A 20855-nucleotide genomic window follows, 5' to 3' on the forward strand; every position below is an offset into this window, starting at 1 on the left:
CAAGTACTCTGTGCTGCCCAGATCAGGAGGACCCAGGCGTGTGCGGCATGAGCTGGGGCTGCAGCTCTGCTCCAGGGGAGCCCCAGATGACACACGTCCCCAGACCCGTGCTGTGCACTCTGCCAGGACAGAAGGAAGATGTACAGGCTTCTGGGGGGGTCTTGTTGCCCCCACCTGCAGGCAGCAATGGCCTGGCAGCCACAGGGCTGCTTGCTTGGCAGCCTGATTGCACCTACCGCCACAGCCCTCATGTTCCAAACTATCTCCTTTCCTAGCATGGTCTGGATGAGAGTTTCACATTCCACTTAAAATTGTACTATTCCAAGTCACACATACAGACATATTAAATTTGAAGTCTTAATCAGCTTTGCATCAGAATAGTCTTGAAAATTAGGGCACTGGGGCGGTTGTTTCCACACTTCTTTCTAGTGCCCATCACTGAAGACACCATCTTTGCTGGGTGATGTCCTGCAGGTTTAGTGGCCCAAACGCCATGTACCTCACTCTTTCCTGACACGGGGACAGTGCCACAGCGATGACAAGCCATCCAACAAACTGACTTGACTGCTGCGCTGTAACCCAAATTTCAGGGCATCACAAATACCCCCAAAAGAGCTCCATTGGTGCCTAACATCAACATGGCTCCCTCTTAAGATGGCCGCCAGCCCTGCCATGCTTGGCACAGGTTGTGAGGGATGGCCAGACCCCATCCACCCCCTCTGAGGGGGAATGAGAGGTGCCTGGGTGGGCGCTGCTGAAATGTGCCCCACGCCAGCGAGGCAGGAGGGCAGGGGGCAGCAGCCATCTTGGGCCTGGTGTGAGGTGCCGGCAGGGAGCCCAGCCGGGCAGCTCTCTCCCTCCCCATGTCCCTGGGGACGGTGGTTGCCTCCTCTGCATTTTGGCACCCTGTGGCTGTCCCCGGTGGGCACGGTGTGGGGGTACCGCCCCACGGCCCCTCTCCCCCTCCGGGTGCGGGGCGGCCGTGTTTGTTCTCCTCGTGGCGCCCGTTATCAGCGCACAACACACACAGGAAGTCCTGTCTGGGATTGTCCATCCCCGGCCTGATTTATACAGGAAGAAAAGCATAAAAAGCCGCCCTTCCACCTCAGCAGCCACCTCCTGCCTGTGCGCGGCCGGCGGCCGGCCATGCCGGGGGTGCGAGGTGGGTGCCCAGGCCCGCCAGAGCCAGGGCGGCCAGGCAGGGATGGCCGCCGGGAGCCACGGGGGAGCACGGCGGTGGGGCTGCTCCCGGCGCAGCAGGGGACGGCGGGGAGCAGGTACCGTACGAGCCGCAGCCATCACGGCAGCAGGGATGGGGCGGGTGGGACGGGATGGGGAGCTGGCACTGGGGGCAGTGGGAGTGTGACCTCGCCAGGCCGGACCCTGTGAGCTCCAGGTGGGTTTTTGCCTCTGCTCAGGCAGAGACGATGGCAGGAGCCTTGGGGGCCGGTTGGACATACAGCACTGGGAAAGGGCTGCCGGAGCAAATGGATTTTTAAAGCATCCTTCGGCTGCTCCCAGCGAGGCTGGCTCTGCTGTCAGCCATGCCACGTGCCGAGCCGAGGAGCCTCTCCAGCACCACTTTGCTCAGAGCAGAGCCCAGCTTGCAGAATTACTATTTTTAATTCACCTCACTGGCACTCAGACTGTTTTCCAGGAGCAGAGAACTCAGAAGGTAAATCTTACCTCCTGTGCATGTAAAGGAAGGCTGCATACACTTGCACAAATACCTGTGAGACAGCTGGAAATTCTTAGCAAATCTCTTTCCTTCCCATAACTCATTCTCTTTTTCCATCTGCCTGCTCTCTGAACACCTTTGATATACCACTATGTTGCTCATCCTTCCACCTGCGCTGCCTCTGCCCACGCTCTCTCCCCTTTGTGCAGCGCACGGTGGTGCCACTCACCCTTGGCATGGCGGGACCCCGCACCGTGACACCACGCTGCTGATTTCAGATTGCACCACGGCAGCATTTGGCCCCTGCACAGGGGCAGGACAGGTGGGCAGGGAGCATCCCTGCTCTCCTGCAGACCTGAGGCTTGCCTTGGATGATGGCCGAGCCTGGAGCGTGCCGGGGTGTGTGTGCCAGGAGCTCAGCAAAGCCTCTCAAATTGATACCCGTGGAGCTGGGCGATTTGCATGCTATCTGTTTTCAGATACCTGCAGGCTTGTGGGTCCCACCATCCTAATCTGTGGCATTACACAAGGCGAGCAGGAGGCTTTCAGTGAGGCATCTGGGGTATTTGGGGATAAAAGGCTGACTGTGGATAGGAGCAGCTGGGATACCAGGCACTGGCTGTGTGGGAATATGAAGTAGGTCCACGGCAGTGAATGGCTTTTGGTAGAAATAATCCAGCATACTTTTTCCTAGGGTTTAAAATTCACTGAATCAATTCACTGGGCAGAGAATCAAACATAAGGAGAAATAACAAGGCTTTGTCAGTGATAAAATTAATTTAAAAGTGGTTTGGGAGGCTCTGCTACCGCTTGGGAAGCTGTGCGAGACAGAAGCCCAGATGTGGTGGCTGGACTCTGAGCCTCCTTAAAAATCCGCCTCTCCTTGGGGTAGAAGCAGAAAACACCGAGTCTGCCCTGGCAGATTTTTAATGTTATTCCCTGTGATCTAGCATTCATTCTGCTGATTGAGTTAGTCCCCCTCTATGCTTTTAAACTACCAGCTCTGCACAAGTTTCCCTAGAGGTAAGGAAGAGAAATTGAATCTGGGCTGCACACTCATTTGAGCCATTTCCCAGACTCAACTGCTGCAGATGGGGCTGGCTCTGGGGAGGCAGATTTACAAACTGCAACAAATTAGAGTAAACGAACCTGACTCACAGTCACATCAGCACCAGAAGGGCATGGCAAAACACAAGGGAAGATTTAACCTGAGGTTTCAGACCAGACAGATAAAGAAAAGGGTCTCTGCAAACAGAAGAGGACAATCAGAAATGTTGTTTCACTCTCCATCCTTTCTCCCAAAGTGAACACTTGGATTCCCATCCTGCCCGTAACCTGGGAGGTGACTGCAGAGAGGCGCTCTGCTCAGTGCAGGTTTCCAGAGCTGGAGACTTTCTTCTGACAGGGAAGGATAACTGGAGCAAAACCCCAGCTTTGTGTGAAATGCTCCCTCCTGAGCTGCTCACTGGGATGGTCGTGATGAAGGGACCGAGCTGTGCGTGCAACACACAGCTTTTCCCATTGCATTTCCCATGCGCTCCTTGGGGAGTGATTCACTGGGAAAATGCAGAGGGTAATGGTGGGGTGAAGGACCATTCCCTGATGACTAATGCCACTTTTTGCCAGGGAAATTTCATAAAAAGCTGCAAAATTTGGTTTATTCCTGGGTGAGATTAATCACTTGCTAGCTTCTATGCAGCAGCTATTACTGCCTAAATTTAAATAAGAGCTCATCTGTGTGCACAGAAGAGAAAATAAACCTGGCTACAGGATGTTGTCCTGCTCACACATTTGTTTTTGCACAGCTACAGCTAGGCTGCTGTATGTCTTTACGGTCACCTTAAGTTATAAACATATCGGTCCGGTCCTGAGATACTTAATGCTTGCAAAGTCCTTACTCAGGCAAAAAAACCCTCACTTTGTGGGAATCAGACCCCAGTCATAATATGCATAGCGCTGGGCAACTGGTGACGACAGACCAAGAGCTATGGGCCAAGTACTTCTCTTGGTTTGACCTGCTTTGATCCCACTGACATCAACGGATGCTTCTAGATTTCCACTGAGATAACTGGTCTGCAGCTGACACAACCGAGAACAATATGGGACATAATACAATAGTGGGAGGTTGTTTTCCTTACAGAGGTCTGTAGAACAGGGGCTGCTCCAAAGTTTACAAACAGCTTTATGAAAAGCCTCAGCAGAAGAGTTTGTCCTAAACCAGGAAAAGCCATTCCTCCTTTTTTCAGAAGCACCAAAAATTCCTGTTGCTTTAGCAAGTGCTTCCAGTTCTGTGCAATACCCTGCAGAGGCCAGTGAGAGCCCATTGTACACAGCAGGTATGGGGTCAGCCATGGCTTGTAGTAGTTAAAAAGTTTTGCATCTGTATGTGTGTCACTCTTCTGTTTGTCTCCCCATTCATCTCTCTCTATCTGCCACTTCAGCATCTCTAGCCCCAGTCTGGGGAAGCGTTCACATGCTTGGGCATCTCCCATTTACCGTGATGGGCTGCTAGCACTCCTTTCTCAAGAGAGGGTTCCTGATGTGGGACCTTAGTGCTGATTTCCTATTAATTTTCCTCTGTTAATCATTCCTTTTTCATGCCTCCAGAACCAGAGCAAAGTTGAGCCCACTCACCCCAGCTCCAGACACCCTCACACCCTCCGAGCTCACCTACCACGCAGGGAACCGGCTGCCAGCCCAGCCCACACCTCCAGCCCTCAATCCACTAGGGATGCTCTCAGGGTGATGTCGGATCTGGTGCCGCTGCCCGGGCGGGTGCGATGTGCTTGACAGGTCTGCAGGACGGGCTCTAGGAAATGGGGAGGGGTGTGAAAATCTCCCCCTCTCAGCCAGCCTGGTGCTCAGCCTGAGACCTGCTCCGGGCCAGCACTCAGCATGCCTCGTAGCTCACACTGCTGGTAAAACCAGTGGGAGACAAGGAGATTTCGACATTGTAAAATCTAAGGGGGAGGCTGGGCAGAAACATTTCTTTCTTGGCCTGGAGACAAGCATTAATATTAGATGTCGTGGGAGTACATTTCTAGTGTTCAAGGGAGAAAGCTTTGGAGGAAACATGTAAAACGCTGGTCCAGGGAGGACTTCAAATTCAGACAGACTTGCAGTCAGGAGCCAAAATCCCTTACTGCCTTTGTCGGAAACTCATCACACCGATACTAACTGAGCCAACAGATCTGATCTTCCCCCTCTCTGAACTGGCATAACTCCTCTGCTTTCAAGGGAACTTTGCCAGGCAGCGTCCTGGGGGATTTCCTCCCAGCATAATGAATATTAGCATATAAGACACTGAACCCTCCCTAAGAACAGAGGATTAAATGCTCTTTTAATGGGCTATATGCAGTTCTTAAGCAGCTGACATGGGCACTTGCCTGAGCAAAGATTTGACCCAGTAAATGGAACTGAAAAGCAAACATTTTGCAATTAAAATACTTGCAGAATTTTAAAATGCTGCAGTGCACTTAGGGAATAATTGTGTAATGGCTGAGAAGGCTTTAACGTAGACCTTGAAAGGTGGCATGCTCAGTCCTGTGCTGGGTCATATTGTCCCGCAAGGGGCTGAAGGATGAGTGCCATGAGGAATGCTGGGTGTCAACAAATTAATCCCCTTTCTCACCATTAGATTTACACCTGGGATCCCAGGGACTCGTGCAAAGGTTGCCTGGGCAGTTAGGGGTCTTTGTCCTTAAATGAGCATGTGTGTGTGTGTACTGAAAACGGTAAAATATAGCGTTGGGGTACAGGGGGGGTGATCACAAATCAGTGTAGGGGAACTTGGATACATCCAGGAGAGTGTAAGCAGGAATGGGGCACCCTGTTCTCTTGCGCTCTTGGAAAATCCCAGCCTTGGGCACTAGGAAGGGGATAGCTGGAGGGGATAGCTGAGTGGTCAGCAAAGCCCTGGAGCTACATTAGGTGGAACCAGGGCTTCTGCCCTGCTCAGCCTTTGCTCGTACCCCTGCTGAACCCCAAAGGGTGTGAAGGCACTGTGGGTCTGCCTGGCCTTTCCCATGGGTGTCACAGCAAGGTGATCTGCACCGCAAGTTTGTGTGAGCAAGGGGAGGATCAGGACCCATAGGATGCTCCTAAAACACCCACTGTGCAGCCTGCACTGCACAGCAGGGAAGGCATGGGCTTCTCTGTGCCCTACCACGGCTATCACAGTGTCCGTGCCTCTCCGGCACACCAACGAGCCTTTGCGGTGTGAGCTCTGTGCCAATGCCAGACACAGGTACGCTGTGGCCACGATCCGACTTTCATCCTCCACCCCACTCTGCAAGGACCTTTGGGAGCATCCAGGGAACCCCACACCAGGTCCATCCACACCAGCAAGTCACTGATCTCTGCCTGCATGACAAGGGGGGTGTAACAGCAGGCTTTTTCTGTTCTAACAGTAAGAAATCAAGATGCTCCTTAAGAAAAGGATCCCTGCCCAGGGCAAGTGGTGGAGGACCACGGATAAGGTGAGTGTCTTGGCGGCAAAATTAAATCTTGTGCTTTCAGTATGGTCAGATGGAGGAGCTTTCCTTTGGCTTCCAAAAGCATTTTGCAATTATTAGACAAGTTGGGTATCAGGCTCTGATCATCTCCCCCATACACCAGAAAAAACAATAACACTTTCTGCATAATGAGATAATTGCCGTCCCTTCAAGACTCTTGGGAAAAGTTGCCTGTGCTTCATGCTTATGAGATTAAGTGAGCTGAAACCATTCCCCAGAGGTAGGCTGGATCCAGACAGTGAGCAAACATGTTTGTGCCTTGTGAGATGCTGTGTAACACGGAGCTGCACTTCCACCAGCATCATCAAGCCTCTTCCTTGCTGCTGGGAGGGATCCCGTCTCCCTTGCGCTCCGTCCTCCCAGCAATGAAGCTCCATCTTCACCAGCATGTCCCAGAGCCAATCCCCCTCTGCTCTGCTCCCCTCCCCAGGGAGGATCTCACCAAAGCAGTTTATGTTCCTTTTACACCGGTCCACCCGAAAGCCCCATGCCAACACACCTGGCACCCATCAGCCTCCCTGGAGGGTGCAGCACGACTGAGGCAGCTCCAGTTCAACCAGCAGCCTCAGCATATCCATTGGGAAATACAGGGGATGGGCCAGGGATCTCAGTTGCTCTTTTGGAGCCATTATGGCTTAACTGGTAAATAATTCCTTTAAATGCTTACATGCTTTCAAGAAAATTGCAAAGCTTAATGGGAACAAATATTCCCAGGGGGTTGTATCCTGCCATTCATTTGCACATCAGACCCCTGCTATCTTTAAGGCTAGTTCTGTGCATGGGCAGGCGCCTAAGTCATTTGAAAAACAATAAGCCTCTGTACTCTAATTTCCCAGAGAAAAATGCAGACAAAACAAGTGGCAGTTTGGCACAAACCGAACTGCAGAAATCGCTTTGATAAATAACTGGGCATTTAACACAAGAAGCCTGTAGGCAGCTGGGGGGTTGGCCTGCCCAGCCTGTCCCAGGGCAGGTGCTGGCAAGCCAGCAGGGCTTCACCCTGCGTGGGGCTGTCTGGTGCCTTTGGGTGGCTCTCCGGGTCGATCCTCAGGCTGCTCCACAGCTAAGGGGGGATCCAGGGAATCCTTTAAGCATCCTTTAGGGCTCGCTACAAACCAGCCTCCCTGTCCTGGCAGTTTGTCTGCTTCTGGAGGACTTTGCTGTTGTAATGAGCTCGTGGGGGGCTAACGGGGCACGGGGACATGCTATGGACTGGTGCGGCGTGTGAGGTCTGCAACCTAGGGAAAGATTATGTCCTCTTGGGGAGTGCAGAACCACAGGGTTTTTTAGCAAAAAGAAAAAAATTTGCCCTGGCCACTGCACTGGTGATGGACTGGGAGTCTAAACACCCCTGGGCAAGGGGCTGTGGGCTATGGTGGGATCTCCCTCTCCTGCCATTAATCCCCTGCCCACGCAGGCAAGCTGATCTGGGGAAGGGGGCGGGGGGGGCAGGGTCTTGCATCCTCGCAATGTGGGGCATGCAGAAACGGGCTGGCAGTGCTGTGGGGTGCAGCCTGCCGTGGGGAGCCTGCAGGTAAGGCTCCAGATCAATGCCAGGGCAGGGAACCCCTGCAATCCCATCTCAGTTGGGGCCAGCAAGGCAGCGACAACATATGGGGCAAAACACCAGTGTGTGTCCCCACCCTGGGCTGGGCTTCTCCAGGGGGTCCTGCCCTGTCCCTGCATGTCCCCCCTGCAGGACTAGGCTTCTCCAGGGGGTCCTGCCCTGTCCCTGCTTGTCCCCTCCGCAGGACCAGACTTCTCTGGGAGGTCCTGCCGTGTCGCTGCGTGTCCCCCGGGGAGCCGGGGCACCTCGGCGGGGGCGCGGGGGGCAGGTGGCGGCTGGCGGGGGCCGGCGGGGCGGGGGGCAGGCGGAGGCTCCCCGGGCCCCGGCGCTTCCCCCCGGCCGGGAGGCTCCGCTTTCCTCCCGCCGGGAGCTCATTGGGCCGGGGCGGAGGGACCGGCTCGGGCCGGGGGAGGAAATGCGCGGGGGGGCCGCGGCGCGGCGGCGACTCCGCGGCTCCGGCACCGCCGCCGCCACCGGTGAGTCCCAGCGGGCGCCGCCCGCGCTCGGCACGCCCGGGGGGGCCCCGGCCGCATCCTCCGCCGGGGACGGACGGGGGGGGCGGGGGACGTTTCGCAGAGCGGGACTCGCTGCCGCAGCGGGAGCGCCCGGGGGTCCCGGCGGGGAGCGCGGGGGCGGGGGGGGGGTGGCCCGGGAGGTGTCCCCGGGGCGGCGGCGGCGGCGGCGGCGGCGGCGGCGGCGGGCAGTGCCCGGGCTCCGCCTGCCGCGGGGAGCAGCGCCCGGGGAGCGGGGCTCGGCCTGCTGCGGGCCGGGGTGCGCATCCCTGCGCCGGGCTCCGCCGTCCCCGTGTCCCCGCAGCCCGCTCCCCGGTACCGGTGTCCCCGCAGCCCGCTCCTCCGTCCCCTTGTCCCTGCAGCCCGCTCCGTGGTACCCGTGTCCCTGCAGCCCGTTCCGCCGTCCCCGTGTCCCCGCAGCCCAGTCCTCCGTCCCCGTGTCCCTGCAGCCCGCTCCGCGGTACCCGTGTCCCTGCATCCCTGCTCCGCGGCGCCTGCATCCCCGCAGCCCGCTCCGCCGTGTCCCCCTCCCTGCTCCACGGCACCCACATCCCTGTGGCTGTGCCCCGCGGTGCCTGCATCCCAGCCTGCGCAGGGGACAGCTGGAGGTGTTTGTAAGGGAAAATCCATCTCCCCGCTGCGGTTGCTGACCCTCTCCAGGACGGTTTGGCTCTAAGGGCACAGACCGGATCCAGTGCACAGCTGGGAGTAGCAGTTTCACCTGTAGAACCAGGCCAGGCTGTTGCTGTTGTGTTCCCGTGAGGGTAATTGCATCCTCTTGAGGGACTGGATTCATTGCAACCCTTGGCAGACAGACCCCGATTCCTGCTGCTGCCATCAGCTGGAGTTTTAGCCTTGGTTTCATGGGAAGAGCTGGACAAAACACTGCTCACTCACACGGTGGGTTGTATTTTCCCGTTGGTTGCTGTGGCCAGTTATGCAAGAGCAGACTTAGGGGAGTTATGGGAACATTTCTGGCTGGTGGGAGAGGGACCCCCAGATCACAGAAGCACGGGGGAGACTTTGCTGCCCCCCTGAAACAGCACAAGCTCAGAGGCACCCACATAGTTTCACTTGCCAGACCATGGGGCTTCACATCTTCATTTCAGGGACTAGAAAGGCAGTGACAAAAAACTCTGGGTTTGTTTTCTTAAGCATGAAAAGGTTTTCCTTAAGTTGTGGGCTTTAAGAGTATTAGAATAGTAGTGGCAACAGGTTGGAGGATCTTCTGTGGCTTTAAAGAGGCTGATTTTCATAAATTCATGAAAAAGACAAGTATAGACTACCATGTTTCCACTTTTGAAACTTTTTCTGGTATGAAGCAACTATAATTTTATGACCCAGAGGGACACTGTGACCACTTGAGGTAGGGCAATGCTGCTCCATTTCAAAGCAAAAAACCAAACTCTGTATATTTTAGACTTGTGCCCTGTGTTTCTTGCCTTCCCCATAGGGAAAGCTCCCACAGCAGTCACGGGAATCCTGTGGGAGGATGGAGATGGTTGGCAAAGTTTGACTTAAGAGACTTCTGGAGAAGCACCGCTAGTCTGGGCATCTGTGATTGTAAGGAAAATATGTGTCCCAGTATAGCCCTGGGAAAAGCTGGCTGGCTGAGCAGTGGGGAGTTAGCCCATCTGTGCACACTAGTGTCGCTGGGATGTCTCCAGGAGGACTGGGGAGAAAGCAAGTTTCTTCACTATATTTTTAAATCCTTCCTGCAGAATGACCAAGATTCCATTTCCTGATGGTGGAGATACCATATATTAATCATTAGAAGATGAAATTTATTGTTACGTTGGGAGGAGAATGGAGGACTACAGGCTTTTATCACCAAAATCATGCTTATACCCTCAAAGCTGGGCTTGTGTGGAGGTGAAGATGGGTCTGGGCACCTGCAGTTCCCTGCTGGGCTGCAGCTGCATGGGAATAGCTGGTACCATGGTAGGAGCAGGGTGGGTATGTTGTGACCTGGAGCCAGACCCTCAGCTTCTGCCAAGTTCAGGGACTGAGTGAGGTCCTGATTGCATTTTATAACAATACAAAATAACAAATGACAAAAATCCTCCCTATTGCTCAGCCAGGCAGAGCCGCGTGCCCTGCTCGTGGACTGAGATGAGTCCTGGGCTGGGTGAGGAGGGGAAGGGGCTGCTCAGCCAGCGATCTGCCTTGCTCAGCGCTATCGCTGCGTGGAAATAAGCACAAGATGTTTGATATTAAGGGGCAGGAAGGCACCAGGCTGGTTTCTCTCCAGATGCGTGTCTTCACCTCTGCGTGCCTTGGGTTTCTTCACCTGCACAAAGGAAAAGATGTTATGGAGTGCCTTGGAGAAGGGCTTTGAGACCTGCAGGGTCTGCAGATTTGGAATGGTTATCTGTAACAACTTGACTTGGCATTAGGAATTGTCCCAAAGGAGTTTGAGGATAAGCCTGCAACTCTCCAGCCCAATCCCACTGCATATCACCTGGGGATTTTAAAACGTTTATTTGCAGCTCACCATATTTGCAGTTTCAGAAGGGTATTTCTTGTGTTGCCTCCCTGTAAAGCCACTCCTTTTTCAAGGTTTAATTAGAAAAACTGATTCTTTCTTTAATTGGCATATATTTAAGGTGGCTTGCTTTATTTCTTCCTCCTTTAACTGCTGCCATCCGGAGGCCAACTGGTTTGTTTAAATTAGATACTGTTCACATTAGATACTGTTATTGACCATCTTCAGCTTCGTTTCATATTTTTCCTTTGCTAGAAAATCAAAGCCTCTTTATTTGCAAGTCAGTACTGACTCTGCAGACGGTACATATGGCCCTTACAGCACTTTTCTCTGGCAAGAACTTGTATTTTAAAGAGAAGAAGATCAGATTTCAGTGTGTTATGTGGTGGGAAAAGCAGCTTTACAATGCTGTATGGATTAAGAAATTAAGGGCCATTGTTTTGCCCTTGCTGCCTGGAATTGGCAGGGTATTTCATGCGACACAGGTCCCTTCCCTGCCCCTCAAGAAGTGACTGTGTGGCCCCCAGCATCTCTTGTGTGCTGGGCCAGGCGTCCCCCCAGGGTCAATCGCTGTTGAACTGAGTGGGGCAAAGTGGGTTTGTGCCTGGAGGAGCACCTGCCTTGCCAGGGGTTCACAGGAGCAACTTGGCAATGGCTGTGTCCCCGCTTCCCCTGGGCTTTAGCATGTCACACTGCTCTGTTGCCAGCAAGTGTGCTCCTGCCCCAGCCCCTTGTGCTGCCCTCAGAGGGCCTGCGCTGACCCAGCACTGTCCCTCTGATCCCGGCAGCAGGGGCTGACCCCGACCCCACGGCTCTGTCAGACGTCACCGGCTGGGACCGACACGGTGTGTTCACACCGCTTTTCTCTCGGTTGCAGGGTTCCCCGCTGAAGGGTGAGACATGCGGTAGGAGCCAGCGCATCCCACCAAAGAACGAGACTCGGTTGTGCCGCGCAGCCCTGGGTGCCGCGGGACGGACAGGACATGCACTGCATCGCTACCCTGATCTCGGGACTCCTCTTCATCCTCAGTGTGACCAGCACAGATGGCTTTGCCAGGGCAGGGTAAGCCCCCATTTAGTCTGCATCCCTCGGGTGTGCACATCTGCACATCACAGCGAGGTGCAGTGTGGTAAGAGCCCTTGTTCAGACAGCCGGGTTTCATGTGCACAGGCAGCTCACCGGGCTGGCAGGGAGGTGGGAAAAGGCTCTGCCGAGTCCTCTCGGGGCAGCCAGGGCTCAACAGCCCTTTGCTGGTTGTTTGCTTTGTCAGGGAAACAAAAAAACCTCTCAGAGAAAATGCTCTGGCTCTGTTTAGCTCCGTGCAGAGGACACAAAGACACTCTGAGCTTTTTATGTGGGAGAGTCAAAAGCTAATCAGGCCCTCAGCTGTTCATGAATTATTGTTGTGTCTTTCAAGCACATCCTTGCAGAAAAATATGTGTGCAATGTTGCTATCACACCAATCGAGCTTTGCAAACAAGCCATCAAAGGAGGATGCTGCCTCCCAGCTCTAAGGAGATGCACTGCCCAGGAGATGCAGGGGTGGAAATCCCCAGCGGTTGTTGCCTGCTGTGCCCTGTGTTCTCTGGGATGCTGCGGCAGCTGCGGTCCATGGTCCCATAAGCCCAGGAGTGGCAGCTCCTGTGATTCCCCTTCTCTTTCCAGGAACTGGGTCTGACAAGGCGCCCTGGATCCCAGCACATCCTGGACAGGCACAGCTCAGCTCCCACTGGGCCAGAGCAAGCCCAGAGCTCAGTGCCCCAGTTTCTTGCACAGCCAAAAGGAGCTCGACTCAGCACCCGCCCCCCAGATACAGCTCACATTTTCTGCAGTTTGTTTTTACGTTGAAATACTCTCCTCTAGCATTAAACCTTTTGCATTCTGGTCATGACTAAAACCACAGGCTGAATTCCTTGCTCGCACGCACGGGCTGCAGCTATAGCTTTAGTCTAAATGTTGCAAAGCAAACAATTGCCATTTAAAAATTGCATCGTCTATAGCATTAATCAGTGAGGCTGAGAGGAGTTTTCTGAAGTTAATGGAAGCCATCTGATGTCCATGCTAATTCCCAGGCTTTTTATTCTAGTTTCTAATTGGGCTGGGAGGCTGAGACAAGTAGATGAGTTTCTCAGTGGGACTGACCTGCTTGGGCTGGAAAGTGTTGAAAAAAAGAGTTTTTTACCAAGACCACTTTGGCTGTTAACCTTGGGAAAGTTTTTGACTGGATCACAGTTATCTTAGGAGGACTGGAGGGCGACTTTCATCTGGCCTTTACTGTTTTGTGGTGAGCTTGACCCTTCCTGTGAAATCATCAATTTTTTGGTGACCACAGGGGCATCCGTTTCAGGAGTGCAAAAGTCTCAGAAAGGAAAAATCCACCCAGAAAGTGAGTCATTCTAGGGGAAGGGAGGTGATGAATGGAAGGAGAACTGCTTTGAGTAAATTTCCCCTAAATCTGGGCCCCGACTGCTCCCCTGGGATGGAGGGACTGTGTCGGGTGAGTGTACGAGGAGGCATCAGCGCCTTCGGGCAGGGGCTGGGGAGGAGGCCGTGCAGCCTGCAGTGCTCAAGCTTTGTGTTGCTGCCCTGAAACAGCTTGAAGTAGCCTCCTGGGTCACTTGGGCAATTAGCTGTTGCCGTTTAAATAGCCCTTTGTAGAGAGGAACTGTCAGGCCGTGCCCCGAGCTGGTGTAAATCGGTGGAGTGCTTTTGCCCCAGGGAGGAGCAGTGGGTTGGTTTTTAGCCGGTGTCTGATCTGCTCCCCTCTGCTCAGCCGCAGAGTCTGTGCCGCGACACCGCAGAGCCAGGCAGCCGCCTACACCGAGTCCCACGTCCAGCCCGTGTACCAGCCCTACCTCACCACCTGCCAGGGCCACCGCCTCTGCAGCACCTACAGGTGAGGGCAGCTGCCTGCACCACGGACCTGCTCCCAGCGACCCGAGGGGGCTGTGGAAGCGGGGAGTCCTGCCTTGATCCACGGGGAAGAGGCTCCTGCCCCTAGGCAGGGGGTGCCAGCGCAGGGGGGCTGACCCACAACAGGATGGGGGGCTGAGGGGCAGATGCTCCGTCACCCAGCTCAGCTCCATCCTTGCATTGCAGGACCATCTACAGGGTTGCCTACCGGCAGGCGTACAAGCAGATATCCCAGTCTGTGGCCTCATGCTGCCCCGGCTGGAGCAGGGCTAACAGCCACACGCTCAGCTGCAACAGAGGTAAGAGGCTGCCGTGCCACCCCGGTGCCAGTGCTCGCCCTTCCCCAGGCCGGTGGGCCGGGTAGCTCATGTCCCTGGATGAGGCCCCAGCAGCCAGCTCTCTTATTCACCAGCACTTTGCCTGTCAGGCAGATTCTCCCTGTAGGAAAGCATTTAAATTTTTGGTGTCACAACCAAATGCGGTTCAATTTGTGATTAATTCCCAGCCTTTCTCTGCTGCCTCGCAGGCCTTTTTCCTTTGGGATCGCTTATTAACTTTATAGTTACCAGAGGATAAATAAAATGAGTAAGTCCTTGCTGTATAAATCAGTGGTAATGGAAGAGAAATGCTTTCAGGAGGCAATTGTGATGTACAACACAAAACAAATGCAAAACACATCAGGAGCTAGTCCATCCCCAGATGAGCTCAGAGCACAGCACCAGAGGCTTCACAGGACCCGCTGCTGCCTGTCGCCCCCCCCTCCCTGTGCTGGCCACAGGCGTCTCGGCCTCTTCCAGGCTGCAAAACCGAGGTCCTGTTCATCCCACCCATCCTGTGACCTGTGCACCCCGGCCAAGTCAACCCCTCCACCGGTGCAGGGCTGGGGCAGAGCATCCTGCCCACAGGCTGGTGCTGGGCTGCGTTTTGGGGTGTCTGTACATGCTGTGTGTGTACACGCATCCACGGTGGCAGGGAGGGAGCTTGGGACCCCCAGAGCTGCCTGGTGACACTGTTCTTGTGTTTTGTCTTGCAGCTCTCTGCTGGGTGCCATGCCAGAACGGCGGGAGCTGCACCTTCCCCGGCAGATGTGCCTGCCCGCCTGGCTGGACGGGGCAAGCCTGCCAGACAGGTACTGGCCATGCTGCTCCCCTCCGGGCTCCCTGCATCGGGCCTGCCCCACTGCCACTGGGAGAGCTTCTCTGGGAGCCACAGGGCTGCCATAGGGCTCTGGAGGTCCTCTGCCCATGGACCAGTCCCTTGGGGGGGGACAGGGACCAGCACCATGGCTCCTCACCAAGCCTTGGCACATGCCTGGTGCTACTTAGACCGCAGAGGGGAACCAGTGTGTTACCCCTCCGCACACACACGTGCACACCTACACGTATTGCTCCAGGGCAGTGATGCCTGATGGTCTGGGCAGGAAAGGATGGGAAGCTCAGCTCCCAGGGGAGCTCTGACCTCCCTGTGGCTGCCTCAGTGCTCCCAGCCCTCGTGTGCAGCCCTGGCATCCACGTTGCCTCTCTGCTGCTGCTCTGTGCTGGGTCAGCGTGAACAGAGGCTGCACTCCGCCGCAACTGTGCAGCCAGCAAAAGCCTTTCTGCAGAGCAGCCGTCGCACTCGTGGAGTGGGCCTGAGACTGCATATTTGTAATCACCCATGTCCCTGGCTTTGTAAACTCTTGCTGTAAACTAAGGTGCCCATTTACTGCAGAGACTAAATCTGTAAACTGGAAATATCCAGGGGTGGAGGAGAAGCCTGGTGATCTCCAGGCACCGAGCTCTTTTCCAGCATGAAAGCAGCCTGATGCTCCTTGCCAGAGCACAGGGAAATCAGGCAGCATGGTCCAAACCCCTGCCACAGCATTTCCCGGCTTTCCACCCTCCAGTAAGGCAGGGGAGGAGTGTGTGGCATTGACCCATGCTGGGCCAGGGAGGGCTGAGCACATCGCTGACAGCTCCGGCTCCAGCGCAGGGGGGAAAGGATTTTCCCACTGCCTAAAACAGATTCACCCGGGCGTGGGAAGCGGTTCAGCTCATTTTGCTTTGTGGGAACAGCTTTAATAACTCCCCCGTGTGAGGAGAGGTTACTAGGTTTTGTACACACTTGAAAGGCTGATAGCTCCTCGCCACAGCTGGCTGGAACCAAAACCCCGGCCATAAATCCAGGATGAGAGCCAAGCGCTGCCTGCGCCCGCTTGGCCAGAGCTGGGACATTTCTGACCACAGCTTTTGTTTCTGGATCTTTTGTGGAGGGGAGCGGGCGGAGGGAAGGAGGCCAGATCCCCCTCGAGGTTGGCCCAGGTTTACTCCAGCCGGGTGCAAAAGCACTGGCAGGTCTTTTGCTCACACCCTGCAGTGCTGACAGCACCCAGACCTGTGCCCAGCACAAATACCAGTTGTTTGGGGCGCATGGCTTGGGCACTTGTTGGGGTCCCATTGCATCCTCACTGTGCCTAAGCCCGTGCGCGCCCCTCGCCCCTGGTAAGCGCCTCCTCACCACCTCTGCCCTCGCTGAGCTGTAGCTGTGGTTTCAGACATGGACGAGTGTGCCAGCCAGAGCCACGGGTGCGGCCAGCTCTGCGTCAACACGGCTGGGAGCTACCACTGTGCCTGCCGGGATGGCTTCAGCCTCACTGCCGACAACAAGGCGTGCCAGCCCCTGGTGCCAGCGCCCGAGCCCGAAACCTTCAGCCAAGCAGGTAACCTGTCCCTCCGTTTCAGCCCCTGGCTGCTCGGGGCCCTCAGTGAAAGCTGGGATTAACACTCAGCATTGCAGGGTGGCTGGAGCAGGAATGACAAGAGACAGGAGGGGGGGTGACAGCCAGAACCCCTCAGCTTTATTCTCAGTGACCCAGGAGTCCCTCTACCACCCAAACAACCTCTCCTGTGCACAAATCCGGCCCCTGGTCTGTCTGCAAGGGTGACAGAGCCTGGCTGTGGCTTGCGGTGTCTGGGACATGGCTGTTCTCTCCATCATCATCATCCTTCCTGCAGGGCAAGTCCGGAGCCATGAGGAGCGGCGGGCGCCGCTGGTGATGGCCCATTATTACTTTTGGTACGCGCTGTGACACTTCAAACTCGTACCGTGAGTAATAATGCGCTGTGGCCAGCACAGGCATCATGCAGTAAACGCCTGGGAGACCAGGGCACCGTCTGCACGTGCCCCACAAGCCACCTGCCTTTATCCCCTGTTCAGGGCCCTCAGCGTGGACGATCCTTTGTGCACACCCTGGGACAGGGCAGACCCGGATGCCCACTAATCTGACAACATGGGCACGAAAGGCCAGGCTTCATCAGATGTCTTATCCTTTAAGCATCACCCCACTGCCTGAAAAATTCCCCACTTCGTTGCAGGTACTCCAGCAGCAAGGAGAGGCTTGTGCACGTTAGCAGCAGGACTAGATGCCAGTGCTTGCAGCAGGCATTGGATCCGATTGATGCTCTGAGGGCTGGTCCTGACGGGGCAGACCTGGGGGGCTCACTAGGAGGGGAGCAGAAAGCAGCAGAGCTTGGCCTGAGCCCTGCAGCAATGTCTCTCCCCAGCACCTTCCGCTTCACCCCAGGCAATGGGCTTTTACTCAGTGACCTTCTCTTGGTCACTTTTTCAGGTCCTCCCAGTGAAATGAAGGAAGAAATGGAAGACCTGAAGAGCAGAGTGGAAGCGCTGGAGCAGGTGAGCTTTCAGCACACGCCTCGGCCCTGCCGTGTCCTGCCTCCCCTGCCCTGTTGCAGCACAAGACCGCACTCAGCCAGCTCCCACCCGGGGCTGTTTGCAGCCAGGGTTTTCCTCCGCCCTGGTTCTATTTTTAACGTTGTGCTGGCCTCAGGCCCCAGCGATCCCAGCTGTGCTCCACGCTGCAGCAGCGCCCATGCAGCAGCTCTTCCAGCCCAGCGACACCCTTTGAACATAACCAAAGCCCCACGAGCCGCTCGGCGTGCCGCCCCGGTGGGGTGCACCCCGGCAGCAGTGTGCTGCGTCCCGCTGGGTGGTCCTCCTGGCTGGGGAGGACACACTCACAGCTCCCCTTCTCCCTGCAGAAGCTGCAGTTGGTGCTGGCCCCCTTCCATAACCTCATGCCATCTGCGCCGGAGGATGTCGGCGCAGACCCCATCAGCTGGCTGTCCCACTCCCTCCAACAACTGGACAGAATTGACTCCTTGAGTGAGCAGATCTCTTTCCTTGAGGAGCGGCTGGAAACATGTAAGTGCCTGGAAAAAGCAGGGGTGAAGTATGTCACTCCTCCCACGCCGGCCACGGTGAGCAGATGTGGGCCAACGAGATCAGTAACACATATGCCATTATTAATCTATATCTCCCTCAAGCTCAGCAGCCTGTAATTAATAAAAGATGAACACAAACAGCCCATTAGCTTAATTTCAAAGCTGTTTCTATGGCTGCACCATCTGACTGCCTGCCCTTGTAGCAGCCAAAAATCCTAAGATCAGCACATGGAAATGTGGCTCTGGGGCAGAGACAGCCCACTCTGAGCAGCGGGTCACATCACGTAGTCATCACTCTCGCTGGCTGCATTCCCTTCCTGTACCGTTATAACTTAGTCCTTAGAAAAGGAACTCCAGCCCTTAGGAAATTAACTGTCCAAAAAGTCAATCAGGAAAGTTTAGGGAGCATGCAGAAGCTGGCAGATTTATGAGCCTGGGAAATTTTAGGCATTTCTTTTTGAAGCCTACAGACCAGTCCTTTGCCAAGCAGTGGACCAGAGAGGGTCTCGCAAGTAGCAGACTGAAGAAGGGAGGCTGGTGAGAGCTGTCATGTGTGAAATGGCTGAAGGCGGGGGGTCCTGCCCTCTGTGTCCCCACGGCACCACAGAGCAGGACAGGGCAGTGTCCCCTCGGGTCCCTGAGGTGTGTGCAGAGCCCTCTGGAGCACTGCAGCTTGACTCAAAAGCAGAGCACAAACCATATAACGCTTTATTTTGTTAGGCAGCTCTTTGCAGCTCATTTTCCCATTAATTCCAGCCAAACACGCCCAGAAACTAGGCATGGCTGGGCCAGCTCAGGAGCTGGTGTGCAGCAGCAGCAGCAGCCTGGTGCTCATGGCAGAGGGGTGGAAAGTCTAAGGGGAAACTGTGTCAGGGCATATCCAGTCCCAGTTCACTGCCTGCAGTAATGGCTTAGATATAAAAGACTTCAAAGAACTTGTTTGAAGACTAAATAGCTGCAAATAGACACTTAAAAAACATCTCAGAAAGGGGTAATCATCAGAACCACCGAGTGTTCCAGCAGACAGAGTTTCCTAGTAGTGCCCTGTACATATTATTAGTGACAGCACCAAGGAATGTGAGCAGTATCACAAGGTAACATGGATTTATTCCAAGGGATGACTCCTAAGTCCTGAAATTAACTTCTGCCAAGCCTGTTCTGGCAAGCAAAACTTGTTTTTGTCCCTCTTATGGTCTTGAAAGTCCCTGGAGGACATGAGCCTGTCCTTTCGTACTCCAGCAAGCACTGGGGCTTGCAGGGCATCCCACAGAGAGTGAAGCAGCCATCCATTTTCTGTGCCTTGTGAAGCATGTCACCAATGAATGCTGAGACACAACTGCACTCTCCAATTATCTGCCCAGTGGGGATGTGTGTAGGGACTGAAAAACTTTTCCTTTAAACCACCAGTGAAGGCACAAGGTCAGATCTCTTGAAGCCATAAACGTTTTAGCCCCTCTCAGTCTGAATTACCTGCAGTTCAGCACAGACTGGCAATGCTTGGCTGTGACACAGCCAGTCAGCAGCACGACAGGCTCACAACTGCATGTCGCTGTGCCACAGTTGCCCCGTGCAGTCCCTTCCCCAGCCCACAGAGCCCCCCGGGCACTGGGGACTTTGGGGACCAGCAGCACCTGCTTTCTATTACTGTCACACAGAGCCACTGGCTGTGTCTGCAGTGGGGACAGGCTGGTCCCAGCCTTCCATCCTGGGACAGCCAGTGTTATTGTCCCCCGTGCCTTGGGACGCTTCGCTCAGACCTTCCCAGGCCAAGGCGAGGACTGCGGCACACCGGGGAGGCGAGAGTGACACTCCCAGATGTGGCAGGACAGAGCCAGCCTGGGGCTGTTTGGCAAAGGGAAAGCAGCAAGTGTGGGTGACGCTCAGAGAGGCTGAGGTCAACCTCATCCTTCTTGGGGAAAGAGACAAACGAAACCCTGGCTAACAGCATCGCTGCATTGTTTGGGTGTTGTTTGTTTTTTTTTTTTCCATCTTCCCAGGTTCCTGCAAGAATGAACTCTAGCAGAGCACCCAAGGAACTGGAGCAGGCCCCAGGCTGGGGACAAAGCCACACCACCTACAGGAAGGCACGGGGTAGCAGAAGGCTGGTTTCCCATCAGCATCTCCATCATTTGCTCTTCCAGCTCACCTTATCAAAGGTCACGCCGTTACTTCCAAACCGGACTCTGAGCCCTCAGCATCTCACCCCCTTCCTGCTGGAGAGGCAGAAAATAAATGCCTTACCTCATGCCGTTAGTGCCTGTCCGGCTGTGCCAGAGAGACTGGCTGTACACGAAGCCGCGTGGTGCTTTGCTTTACTGGGCTTTTCCTTAGCGTTACCCTGGCACGTGGGCTCCCAGGGAGCACAGGGCTGGCTGCGCTGCCTGCCCAGCGGAGCATGGACCTGGCCGGAGAGAACAGCTGCCCCCTGCCATGCTCCCCCTGCCTACTCCCACCCAAAAAAGGTGAGGACAAGCCCCGCGTTTGGAGGGCTACAGCCCAAAAGGGCTTGTGGCAGAGGGGACAGCCCCCAGCTGGGCATCAGAGCAGGGGACGGGTGTGACTGTTCCCCGCAGAGGTGCTGCGCTGGCTGGGTACAGGGAGCGGGTGCCCATCCCTGCAGCGCCTGTTCTGCTCTCTGGAACCAGCCTCCCTCCCGAAGTGCTGGAGGTGGCTGGGCCTCACTGCTGCTTAGCGTGGCCACTGCAGCAGCTTGCTCTGAATTTACCTGTCCCTGCTTGCAGTCCTCTGCACCATCCCTGTGCCCCACAGAGCAGCAACAAGGGTGATGCTTTTACTGGGGCCTGAAGATGTGGAGAATCTGATTTCACTTCCTTTAATAGAAAACCTTTCCCTGTGACACTCCCATCATCAGTACAGATCAGACGGGGACAACCCGTGCCACTCAGTTTGCCAACAGGGTGAGGCCAAGGAAGGAGGGACAGTCCTTTGCATGCCTGGACTGGGG

At 55.3% G+C, this 20855-nt stretch overlaps 1 protein-coding gene across 6 annotated transcripts; it reads left to right on the forward strand.

Annotated features, from left to right (window-relative positions):
* The first annotated feature begins 1107 nt into the window (after window positions 1-1107).
* Window positions 1108-20135, forward strand: EGFL7 (EGF like domain multiple 7). 6 transcript variants are annotated; one of them, XM_055793890.1, is made up of 10 exons: window positions 1109-1277; window positions 6088-6156; window positions 11634-11819; window positions 13531-13653; window positions 13857-13969; window positions 14704-14799; window positions 16204-16368; window positions 17278-17342; window positions 17708-17870; window positions 19888-20135. In XM_055793890.1, the coding sequence occupies exons 3-10, from the start codon at window positions 11740-11742 to the stop codon at window positions 19908-19910; spliced, it is 828 nt and encodes a 275-aa protein (XP_055649865.1). In that variant the 5' UTR covers window positions 1109-1277; window positions 6088-6156; window positions 11634-11739; the 3' UTR covers window positions 19911-20135. The 6 variants fall into 6 exon arrangements, with proteins under 6 accessions (XP_055649863.1, XP_055649865.1, XP_055649861.1 ...); XM_055793886.1 differs by having other exon boundaries at window positions 17708-20135; XM_055793887.1 differs by having other exon boundaries at window positions 1143-1162; window positions 17708-20135.
* The last annotated feature ends 720 nt before the right edge of the window (window positions 20136-20855 follow it).

This window comes from Falco peregrinus, chromosome 1 (genome assembly GCF_023634155.1).
Source record: "Falco peregrinus isolate bFalPer1 chromosome 1, bFalPer1.pri, whole genome shotgun sequence".
Classification (NCBI taxonomy): Eukaryota; Metazoa; Chordata; class Aves; order Falconiformes; family Falconidae; genus Falco; species Falco peregrinus.